Genomic DNA, 12,196 nt, shown 5'->3' on the forward strand with positions numbered 1-12,196 from the left:
CACAGGGAATAAAGGCCAAGAGAAAATAAACAATGAATAGATGAACCAGCAGCTGATGATCACTATCACCAACACTTACAGCTTCTGTTTGGAAGCTAGCATTTAATTTTAAAACTGCAATTTCATCTTTATTAAGATGAAGACTCTTGTGTGCAGTAAAAAGTATTTGGCAATGTTCCAAGCCTGTACAAAAGTAGGAGACGCTCAAGGTCAGCCATATTCCTCTGTTGTATTCACTGAACTTGGCATGTGATACCATGCTTCAAAAGGCCCCTTTCCTTGTGCTTACTCTGGTGTTTGTGTGGCTGTGCAATCAGATCAAAGAGATGATGTGTCAGAAAAACGATCTTTTGAGAAGTTTTAGCAGTTAATTTTGCATCCGTGATCAAATGGACTGCAAGGTCTGTATAAGGAAGGAAGAGGGCAAAGAGAAATGCAAATTCAAATTAGATTATGCAGAGTGGAACTACATTTTCTATCAAAAATGTAATCCTTTTCCAGATGCAGATGACTCACGTAAATTGAATAGCCATTGATTCATTCCACGCTAGCAGGAATATCCATGCAAAATGTTGCTAAACATTAGGGAAGCAAATAAACATGATTTCTTTGAGATATGGTGTACATATTAGCTTGGTATGCCAAAGGTAAGATGCCTTATAAGCTTATCTTTGTACAGACCCAGCTTCTAATTACAATAACAAATCTGATAATGGTAAGAAGTAAAAGGTATTCCAGCAAATACTGAAACTATTCAGCATGTGACATATTTCAAAGAGAAATAATTGAAATAATATCATAGACTCCTTGAGGGTAAGCCAGCACAGTATCAAGTGAAAAAAATTACACTATGTCTACACGTGACATAAAGCCTCTGATCTACCTTTTCACAGATCTCAAGCTTTGAGAACCGTTTTAGAGAAGAAAGGTGGCTTGGTGATGCCTTACTTCAAGCACAGGCAAAATGTGATTATTTTAAACTCTGGACTGCTCTTTTCCATTATACAAGTTTTCAGGCTATCTGAAGGAAATCACACAACCAAAAAAAGCCCTGCAGGGTTCAGTACCTCTAGGAACATTGACTACAAAAACTTGTCTCATTTTGAAGCAGTGCTGTTCTTTATTGTCTTTGCTTAACAAACTGAACTTGATCATGGTTAGGAGAGCATTCTGTGTACGTGAAGTGGGAGGTTACGTATACAAGCACTAGCGTTGTTATCACAGCCCACATGAATATGCATATGGAAATCAAAAAAACTGGATTTCAGCAGTGATATCAAGCTCATACTTCGTATTTTCTCCATTTAAGTCAGTCACTGAGGAACGCAAAACAGCTATCCATTTTTTTCCTAATTTGGCAATTTTGATTTATTTTACTGTCTACTAAACCATACCGCATCTGCATTGCAGCTATTAATAGATTTGTTTCCTTAATCCTATGTACGAGTCAGTGAAGTAGCATCACTCAGAGTAATGCAGTAACTCACCGCTGGGTGGTACTACACAAATAAAAACCACTACGAAATACTATAGGAGCGCCTGCTTAGCGGAGAACGACCAGCCAAGGTATATAACGTGATGCATGTTCAAATTGCATGGATTCGGGAAGACGAGAACGAAAACGCGCGTGTGCACGATTTCATGGGTTTAAAAAAAAAAAAAAAAGCTTTTTTTGTACAGGAAACTGCTGCTCGAACAATTGTCTTCCAGAGGTCTGAAGCAGCAATTCAAAGTGCGCCTGGTAGACAGTTAAATTGTAGTTGTAATCGGCATAAATTGTGCAACTTTGTTTAGAAAAATAATAAAGAACTTAAGTTATAGGATTTTTTAAGACCTTTTCACGAAAATGGGGGTATTTTCAACTATTTACAGAAGTGGCACTTGACATTAGGCATCTATCACGCAGTCTACCAATGTAGCAAACCCCTTTCAGCAGGATCAAGAACTCCGCCACACAGGAGGTAAAAAAAAAATGCAGTTATTTGCACGTAACAATACCGTAGCACTTCAAGTATTTTATTTTCGGGATGCCGGGCTCGGAAGAGCCCCCAGGCGCCTCCCGGCAGTCACCTCAGCAGCCGCCGCTCGGGCTCCCCTCAGCAGGGCTGGGCGGGAAGGAGATGGCCGCCGCGCCTTCCTTCCTTCCCGCGCCCCGCTAGAGGAAGACGCCAGTAACACGTAAAAGACGAGAGACCTCCTGGCAATAGGAAGCCTTCTCGCGTCGCAGCGTGCCGACAAAGCGCTCGCTGGAGCCCGGCGCGACGCGGTAAGCGCTCCCTTCAGGCCGGAGGTCCCGAAGGGCCGCGGCCGCTCTCCTCCCGCCCGGGCCGAAGAAGCAGCCTCCAGCTTGGCTCAAGAGTTTAATTACGGCGAGGGAGCACAGAGCGAGCCCGGGTGGCTCAGCAGAGGCTGCCCGGAGCGGCGGGGCAGCGAGGCCTAGCTCCCCCCTCACGGGAGGCGGGCAGGGCTCGGCGCTTCCCGCCCTACCCGAGGCGCGCGAGGTCCCGCAACCGCCGCCGCCATTTTAGCCCGGCGGCCTCGGCTGCCGGCCCGGCCCCTTCCTCCTCCTCCTCCTCCTCGGCTCGGGGGGGGGAAGGCGGGGCGAGAGGGACGGGAGGAGGGACCTGGCCGCCTTCTCCCGCTGCCTGGTCGGAAACTGCCGAGCTGAGCCCGAGCGCCCCGTCCCCCCCTCGCCGCCGTCCCCTCCTCCTCCTTCCCCCTCAGCAAAATGGCGGCGCGTGGAGCCACTGGGAGCCAGTGAGTGACTCGGCTTCTCCTCCCCGCCGCCGCCGCCGCCACAGGCTCATTTGCATTGATCAGCCGCCCCATCCCCCCCTCCCCGATCCCAGACCAGCCCCGGCCTCTCCCCCCTCTCCCTGCCCGTCCCTGCCCTGCCCTGCCCTTCCCTTCCCGCCCCCTCCCTCCCCTCCCCCCGGCTGACCCCCGCCCCGGCCCCCATCAATCATCAATCAGCAGCACCGAGCGGATCAATCAATGGTCGGGAGGAGGCGGCGGCGGCGGCTGCTGCTGTTAATGAACAATGTGTGAGAGCTGCGCCGAGCTGCTGGAGGTGTTAAATGAGAGTAAGTGCGGCCGCCCTCCCCTGCTACCCTCCCCCCCGGCGCTCCCCGGCCCGGCCCGGGACCCCGCGGCCCCCGCAGGGGCTGGCTTACGGCCCCGCTTCGCCTCCTTCCTCCCGCCCTTCCTCCTCCTCCTCCTCGCCGCCAGGCTCGGGCCTCCCGGCCGCGGGGTGGCCGCCGAAGGGGAAACCTGCCCGCTCCGCGGCTGCCCCCCCCCCCCCCCGCCTTGCCCTCCTCCCCGAGGCCTGTCCCCGTGCCCCCGCATCCCCCCCGTTTGGCCGAGGAGCCCCCCCAGGTGTGTGCGTGTGGGGCCGGGCGGGGACGGAGCCCGCCGCCGGCAGCCGCAGCGGGGCCTAGCTGGCTCCGGCTCGTTGGGGAGCTGCCCGCGAGCCGCTCCGGGGGCTGCTCAGCAGCTGGAGGCCGGGCCTGGGCCGGCCGCCTTTTAAAGCCGGCTCCGAGGGCTCGTGCCTGCCCTCGGCAGCCCGCCGTGAGCCGCGAGGCCGAGGGGAAGGGACGCGGCGGTGGGCGCCGCTTCGCCACCGCCTGTGAGGGAGCCGGCGCCCTGAGGAGAGCGGCCGGGCTCGGCGGGGGAAGGAGATCCTGGGGGCTCCGCCTCGGGGGTGCTCTCCTGCTTCCCCCCGAAGTTTCCCCCTGCACAGGTGCTGGCTGAAGAGCGGGCAGGGCCTGGGGGTGGCACAGCAGGTAGCCCCCCGGCGATCCCCGTCTCGTTTGGGGCACGAAATCCCCTCGCCCCCCCCTGCAGTAGGCCTCGCGTGTCCCCTGGAACCTGCTCGCGGTGCTCCGCGGGCTGCGGGGCACCTTCCTCCCTTCCTGGGCCGTCTTGGGGAGCTGCTTCCTGAACAAAGACCCCAAAAATATATTTCTGGGAGATGCCGAGGGATTTAATCAACTTACCTCTTCAAGTTGGTGATTAGTGGCAACTTTAGGTATCTGAAATCTTAAACGTAAACATTTTCCTGGTTGCACACCACAGTCGGTTTAGAAGCAAATCAGCTTCCAATAAATTGAAACACAGAATGCTTCTTAGAATGGTACCCGGGTAGAGCTTTCCTTCTTTTTTTTTTTCTGTTTATTTAAAGAAAAACTCTCGTGAGGCCTAATTGCATGTGGTATTCATTCTTTGCTAAGATCTATCAGTAGGTACTATGATAGGTGAGAGTTGGCCTCTTACTTGCTGGGGAAATACGATATTCAGCAGCAGTCAGCATTTTATCTGGAAAGCAAAAACGTGTGTGTAAAACTAACTTTCAGAAGAGTCTGGAGATGGGAATAAATCAGATTAAAAGGTTAATATCAGAGAACTGCTGGGTCCTTAATACTGCTTGTTCAGTTGGCTAAGTTTCTGATTCTTATATCTTGTTTTGAACAATCGTTGGGATGTTTACTTAATTTAGCATGTGTATCTTATCTTTCTCAACTGCAGAGGTAGGGAATACATTGGTATTATAGACTGAGTGCTTATTTAAACAGTAGGTTCAAAATAGGTCTAAATTATCAATGGTGCGCCCATGACAACTGTTTGCTGGAAGAGATAACTTCAGTTGGTTTTGATGGGCTGATACGTAATCGTTGTTTAAACTTGATCAAGATTGATATAGTTAAGTAGAAAAAAAATGCAGTGTTAAACTTGGTATTTCAGCAAATCTCTGAATTTCCAGTATGAATTTATTTCTAGGACCGTTTCGAGGTAGTTGGGATGCAGGCATGTAGATATTCCCTTATAGATAAAGTAGTATCATAAATCACTACAATACTGGGTTTTTGATAAACTATGGTCTAGATAATATAATGGATGGTTCTGTGTAATTTAAAATACAAACTTGCTATTTACAGCCAAATTTTCTTTTCATAAATAGCAAGTTTGTATTTTAAATTACACAGAACCATCCATTATAGAACCATAGGGAAATTGTGCACCATTGTTGTTGTATAATGAACTTCCAGAAATGCTGGTCAAATAACACTGGATTTGGTCTTCCATCCAGAGGAACAAGGACGCTTTAAGAAAACATAAATACTTTGTGTATGTGTTTGGATACTGAGACATATGATACGGTGCATTGTGTATGTCACCTGCATTCCTGCTATGAGAAGGATTTACAAGGGCGATATACTTTTTTTGTAACTTCAAGTTGTATTTTGTGTATTTCTTAAGTAATATTTAATCTTAATGTACAAAAACAATGTCAGGTCTTGGTTTTTAAAGCATTGCAGCAAAAATGGAAAGTAGTAGTGAAGAATGAGGTCATGCCCAAAATGTGTGAGCCAGAGACTGCCAGCAGTTTCCTTTTCTGCCCGCTGAGCATTTGGGATTGCCTCTTCACTGAAACTACTGAAACAGTATTTTGAAAGAGGTCCAGGAAACATCATCTACTTTGTTTTAGAAATTTCTTGCTAAACTAAATATTTTTACAGAGAGTACATACTGCCCTTTGTCTTCATTTGCCCTAATGTTTACAAAATAATTATTTGGTATCAATTGTATGACAGGTCACTTAGAAAGTGAATTGACTAACAACTCCTAATGGATTGTGTGGAGAAGAACACATGGGGAGCTCCAGTTTTCCTCAGAAAAAGTTAGCAACTTATGGAGGACAGAAGGATGGAACTTTGTGATTCTGCACGCAGCTGGGCATATTTTTATAATAAGCATATTAGTTCCTGTAAACTGTTAAAATATTAATCCACACCCCATCACAGTTTGCAGAGCTAGAGCTTTTGTCTAGCAGACACCTTTGTGTAGGCCCAGGGTTGTCTCACTGGAGCTTACTGCAAGATTCGAGGTTCTTAGGCCTGATTTTGTAACAGGTAGCCAGTTGGTAGGCATACTTCTACAGTGTTTTCAAGTGCCAGGTGAGTTCTTGTGGAATTGGAAAACTAGTTTAAAAATGTATTTTGTTTGACCAAAGGGGTGTGTGTGTGTGTATTTAACATGAAGTTTCATTACTATACCTTAGCATGACAAGCAGGCAGTGTTTTATGGAGAGAAGCAGCAGTGTTGCTTTTTCTTACAGCATCTTTACTATCAGCAGTTGATCTAAGTATGAAACCCAGTAAGTTCCCTGATCTTGAGGATCTTTCCTAAGAAGTAGTAGCAGTTTCAAGTTATGATTTGATACAGGAACTCCATGAAGCACAATGTCATATATGAAATAGGCTTTAAAGCAGTTTTTGTATTGCAAGATCTGTTGCTCGCTTGAATGGTTTAATTTCTTGCTGAGCACTCTAGGTGTGTTAGCATCACTTAGTTTTCCTAAGCAAGGTTTAATAGAAGTCTATATAGAGGGTAGTCTGATTTCTGAATTAATCTTTCTCAACATAAACACTTGAAGTAGCCTTATTTTATTTTTATTTTTAAAGTTTAAGATAAGGGCACTTACTTATAAAAGACTTGACAGATTCTCATGAGAAGGGCTCGTTTAAATGTACTTGCTTTCTACAGGAAAAGTATGTAGAGGACATTATGTGCTTTTATGTTAATTTCCAGCATTCTGTATCCTAAAATGAACCCTGGTATCAATACGCTGTACATTCCTTGGTTTCTTTGGATGCCAGTTCTTGTTAGTTTAGGAGGGATTATATTGAGTTTCATTTGTTCTTCAGTAATATTTACATTGCTGTGCTGTCCAGAGGCCCTGATCAGGATAATTCTGTTTTGCTAGGTACTATGCAGATATTCATATAATCATGAACTAATTATTAGTTAACTCAGAAAATACAAAAATGTAACATAAACATGTATTTTTCTCTCTCAAGTCTCTTACACCACAGTGTTGCAGGTCATTGTGTCTCACAGCGGTGGTTTCCAGGTATCAGCAAAACCATTCGATCGTTGGACACCTACACAGCCTTCACTTAGAAGTGTGGAGTACGTGATGCTCCATGATATAGGTGTTTAAGATTGCTGATGTGTGCCTGGGACTGCCTCTTCTGAACCTGAAGTGGAAATCTGAGATTCTCATACTGGTCCTGAGTCAGCTGCGCTTGTAATCCCGGCTGTGACATGTCGCAGAGAGCCTCGGTTGCCTAAGAGGCTTCCCTGTGGGACCGCAGCGGGTGTTGATGTATGTTGACTTAAAACTCCATAGATGGTTTCAGTTTACATTTGTTTTGTTCTTCATGTTTGGTTTGTTTTTATAAAAGTGTTTGTTTGTTTGTTTGTTTTTTAAAAAAAAAAACACCAAACTTGGAAAATGGGTTTTGGTATAGAGTGGCAGTCATGGTTTTAGGTAACATTGGCAGGCCTAGGTTATTTGCAGTTCTCTGGTTCTGGAAACTTAGGTGTTTATTCCCAGCGTTCTCCTTCACTTTCTTCAGTGATTGCCTCTTTAGCCCAACTGTTTTAGTCTAGCAACACTGAAGCCTTATAAAATCAGTTCACATTGATTAGTAGAGGCTTCTAGATATTGTTGTTACACAAGCTTTTAGGCCATATTTGTCATTATGTTTTTTCTTAAATATTTTATAAATCATTTAAAAAAACCACTGAACACAAGTGAGTTTACTTAAGCATGAGAGCTGGATGTAACACTATACATGGATGTGCTACTGGACGTACTACTACGGATTTTAGTCTTCTGTCCATTATCACTGTCAGCTAGGCTGCAGAACTCCTTCCAATATGATCAGGTCCATAAAACACTTGAGATACTGGAGTGTTTTATTGCTATTTGTATAGTTCAGGATAACCCTTAATTTGGATGCTGAAGATGCTTGACCTGTCTTCTTGTCACGGAATCCTGGCGTGTGGAAGGTACAAAGAAGAGACTTAAAGGTGGACTCGAGGTGTTTACCGTGAGGTAGAAAAGAAATAAATATATTTCAGAACAATGCATTGTTCAGCCTGATATCTGGACTCTGGAGAGGATGAATATTTTATGTTGTAGATGCATGCATCATGTATTATTTTAGATAATACATATATTTTATAATAAGAATATCCCAAATGTTGCATTATCAGCATCACTCAGTCTGTAAGAGCTACTGTTGGGCAAGTGGCTGACTGTAAGCTTTAGTATCAATTATTTGACTACCCGTAGGTTTTTGTGCAGTTCTAGAGTTTTATCGGACTATTCGACTATGCCTATTCATCTGTGCAAGACTTCAAGACAGTTGCCTCTGCTGCATCGTGCCTTTATTTACTTATTTAAATTCTAATTCCTCAATGTTTTTACGTTCAGAACGTTTGCAGAGATTCCATTGGGGAGTTATTGGGGTAATTCCCAACTTTATGATGCTAACCTAAATCTTTGCTTTCTTCCATTGAAGAAAAGCTTTATAAATTATTTATAAGCTTTATATTCACTGTCTTCCATGTTTACTTTTGTCTTTGATGCATTTAAGGGGATGAGCAACCAGACTTAGAGGAAAATGAAAATAACTTTTTCTTCATAGCAGTATTTCCCAAATTGTAGTTATCATGGACTGTGGTGAAGTACTGCTCCAAATAAATCAGAATAACCAGCGGAAAAAAATGAGAGGAGGAACTTATATCTTTTTAACCGTGAACTGTTAAAGCAAAAGGGAAGGTGACGCTAAGATAAAATAGTTTTTACTTCTTGTTTGTAATTGCAAGGCAATTGAAAGATAAACTCTGACTTTCATAGCTGAAAGGCTTCTATTTTTAGCGAGATATTTCAGCTTTTGTTCTGTACAGTGATTTTGGTTCATGCTATTTGATGTGATTAAAAATGATTTTGTCCTGAAACTTTTCCTGTTCAGGCTGCCGAAGACTGGTTCTTTCTCATTGCTCAAGCCGCTTGATCACTGATGCTGAAGATTAGTTATGTAAATCCCATTCTGTTGAGTTTTGTTGTGAGTTATGGGCTGTTGACATGTATTTGCTGAGATTTTTCTCTTTGTGTATAGTGAAATCTTATCCTTAAAGCTTAGGGAAGCTGTAGAAATTGACTTCCTTGCGTTTGTTACCACATGTCATATTAAGGAAATTCATTTGTTTGGTTATAGTAAAGGTTCACAAGTTTTGTGCTGTAGATGCTCTCCCCCCTTTCTGCTATTGGGCATACACAAACTTTACGGTAATTCCTGCTTAGTTATGTGAGTAACTTTAGTGAAATTCAAGAAAGAAAGAAAAACTCTTTCCATCTCTTATCATTTGACTTTTTAAAAAATATTTGAATAGCGTGGAACTTGAAGTCATTTCATTCCCTGTGAAAACTTCTCGTTACTTTTTCTTTCATGTCTTTTGGTGCTGTATGGCGCTTCCTCTGCAAGGGTAGTTTTCAAGATGTGGAAATCCCAAGCAATTCCTGAGACATGTCCAGGGTGTTGTGTTGTGGTCTGTTCCAGATTGTTGTCAGCCCCACTCCTTGGGGAGACCAGCCGCTGTAAGTGTCCTTAGATGCTCAGCTGATGGGGAGCGTAGTGGGACACTGCTGGTAAGAGGACGCTTGGGCTGGGAGCTGTGTGCTGCAGCTGGGGGGGCAGGACCTTGGAGAGCAGACGCTGGCCCTACTTCTCTGCGCCTGACCTGCACTGGAGGTGTTGCCTGGGTGTTTGGAGGACCAGAGGTTTTGTTTCCTCTTGCATGGAGGGACTTATATGGCCTCAGGGGGGCTTAGGAGACTTCCTTTTAATTCGTAGAATTCTTTTTTGTATATTGTTTCTGCCATGCTAAATGGTAAGATACGTCCCTCCATTGTTAATACCGATTTTTCTTTTTGCGACTTTTAATTCCTCACTACTTTGATTTGTTTCTCCATGTCATCTGCAGTTTACTTCTGTGTTCCTGTGTTCAAGTAAGGTTGAGTGAGAAGAGCAGATCTTGTGTCCTGCAGTTGTGTTCTGTAGACAAGTGACGAGCAGTTTGCAATTTGGCATTTTAGAAATTGGAAGGGGAAAGCAGTGTTTACTGGGCTCCTGTTATTTCTTGTATTTTCTACTTTGAGTATTTAGTTTCACCTAAGTACTTGATAATATTCCTACTCTGTCCAGTGCCTCATCATTATTGCAACCCTTCTATTAGCTGTCTTTCAAAGTTGTTCTTTTTCTGTCCTCATGATTTTTTCTATTTCTCAGTTTTCCGTTCTGCTTGTCTGTATCTCTTTCTGCTCTTCTCTGTCCTCCACCTTGCTTTATTATCTTCAGTGTTGTTGTATACATACAGTTTTGTCCCTTCATGTTTCACTGTTTCCTTTAACAGTCTTCCATAATAAATTTTTCCCCTTTCCTGTGTTCTCTTGACCACTGTCTGCTCAGGTCTCATCTGGAAAAGATGAGAAATATCAGTCAGAAGTTTCCTGTGGATGATGGCAGCACTACGGTGGTGTCTTGGTGCTTCCAGCAAGTTCTGTTAAGTCTCCTGCTGTACAGAGCAGAGCTTGCTAGTGGGGGAGATACAAATTCTCAACGTGCGTGTGGAATGGCTTTTGTGATATACTTACGTTTAAAACAAACAACAACAATAACAAAACATTAAGGAAAAATAGAAAAAGGAAGTTTGCTTACTTTGTTATATACTTTGCTTTAGATTTGCCAGTGCAAGGAGCTAGTAAGTGAGGGTTTTTATAGGCTAAGCCACGCATTTATAGTTGTCAGGATGCTGGGACAACCTGAAAAGTAATCTTACGCTCTTCAGAAGAAAGTGGTTGTGTTGATCATTGAATGCTGCATATACGAATGTCATGCTGCAATTAAACGTACTTGTGGCTATTTAATTTATGTTGTTTAAGCATATGTTGTAACTTTTCTTTTTCCATTTTGTGCAGCAAATTGGTGGTTTCTATAATCTGAACTCTGAGAAGAGGTGAGAAGCCATTCTTTTCACCCTGTGCTTTGCACAGAAATTGATTTGCAATCTGAATGCTTAACGTGAACACGCAACTGTCAGGAACTCTGTTGTTTTCTTAATGCTTCATTAAAATACCCAGCTTATTTATAGTTTTACAAAGCTTTCCTTTGTGAATTTTCCAGATCTGGTGTGTTTGGTGAAAGGTGAACTTCTTGGGGAAATCTGGTGCGAAGGAATTACTGCTATTTGTGGATTATATTAGAAGAGGAAAGGCTTATCCTGTTTATCTATACATACTTCCATGCATGTGTGTAGAACTCCTCTGGGAGATTTAGTGCTTCACCAACTGGTTGAAGAAGTTGAAACTTGTTGGAATAAGTCCTTGTGGAAAAAACGCCTTTGAGTGTTGCTTTTTTTTTTAGCTAATTTGTAGAAGGTCTGTAAATGACTTTGTGCCTCAATTGTCTTGTTTTCAATCTCTACATCTGCATCCACACAGCAGATTGGTTCCCATCTAGGAAGTGAGTGGCGAAGTTTTAGTAGTTGCTGTTGTTTTTCCCTCTCACCATACTAGATCAATGTAGCCTCCAATTCATTGCACATTAACTGACTTGCACTTGAAAATTTTTAATCTATGTAAATCTATACAGAAACAGGCAAAACTTGTGTATGAAAACTGAAGTGAGGTAGAGCATTGTGGTCTTAAATGTGGTAGCCAAAAGGCTAGCTCTGTACATCACTGTTAAGAATTGTATAGTTTCCTAGAGAATGTGCTATTTCCATACATGCTGTGCTAGTGAGCAGGCAAGGATGATTTCTTGTAGCTGCCTTTTAGCAGGTTCATGAAGAATAACTGAAGCACTCAAGGTTTCTGCAAGCCTTGAGAAAGTTTTTTGTTCCTGCTATGGAAGCACATCACTTTTAATTTCTCGTTTTGTCTAAAACCAGCATCCTTGAAACTTGAAGTATTTCTCTACGTTCACAAGAGCAGATGTTCCACTTTTTAAGCCACAAGTGGATTTTTCTTGAAAAGGCAGTCTGTTAGCCACTGAAGTATACCCCTGGACAAAAACCATGGTTCGAGAAGTCGTGTGAGATTAGTGTGAGTGCTTTATGCTGTGTTGTGTAGGGTTTGCTCTCTCAGGCTCTGTACTGTGCTTCTCAACCCATTTGAGGGGAAATTAATAATTTTTCATGAGAGCTTAATTTAATTGTCAGGAAACAGTCAGTTGCCTGTTTATCAATCTGTGACACATGACTATTAAACTGCTCTGAATTTGTTACAACACAAACCCCTTTATTCTTACCACTACTTAAATCGTTTTCTCATGTTCATGGTGTGGGG

At 43.5% G+C, this 12,196-nt stretch overlaps 1 protein-coding gene across 9 annotated transcripts in view; it reads left to right on the top strand.

The window, feature by feature from the left end:
• The first annotated feature begins 2,790 nt into the window (after window positions 1–2,790).
• USP34 (ubiquitin specific peptidase 34) overlaps window positions 2,791–12,196 on the top strand; it is a 129,535-nt gene continuing 120,129 nt past the window's right edge. For 7 of the 9 annotated variants that reach the window (XM_066995340.1, XM_066995346.1, XM_066995344.1 and 4 more), the window contains exon 1: window positions 2,792–3,083. In XM_066995340.1, the coding sequence (XP_066851441.1) occupies window positions 3,041–3,083 (43 nt within the window). In that variant the 5' untranslated portion in view covers window positions 2,792–3,040. Of the gene's footprint in view, window positions 3,084–12,196 lie in introns of all 9 variants that reach the window. The other 2 variants (XM_066995343.1, XM_066995342.1) reach the window with 1 other exon arrangement.

The sequence above is a fragment of the Anser cygnoides genome, chromosome 3 (genome assembly GCF_040182565.1).
Source record: "Anser cygnoides isolate HZ-2024a breed goose chromosome 3, Taihu_goose_T2T_genome, whole genome shotgun sequence".
In the NCBI taxonomy this organism is placed as follows: Eukaryota; Metazoa; Chordata; class Aves; order Anseriformes; family Anatidae; genus Anser; species Anser cygnoides.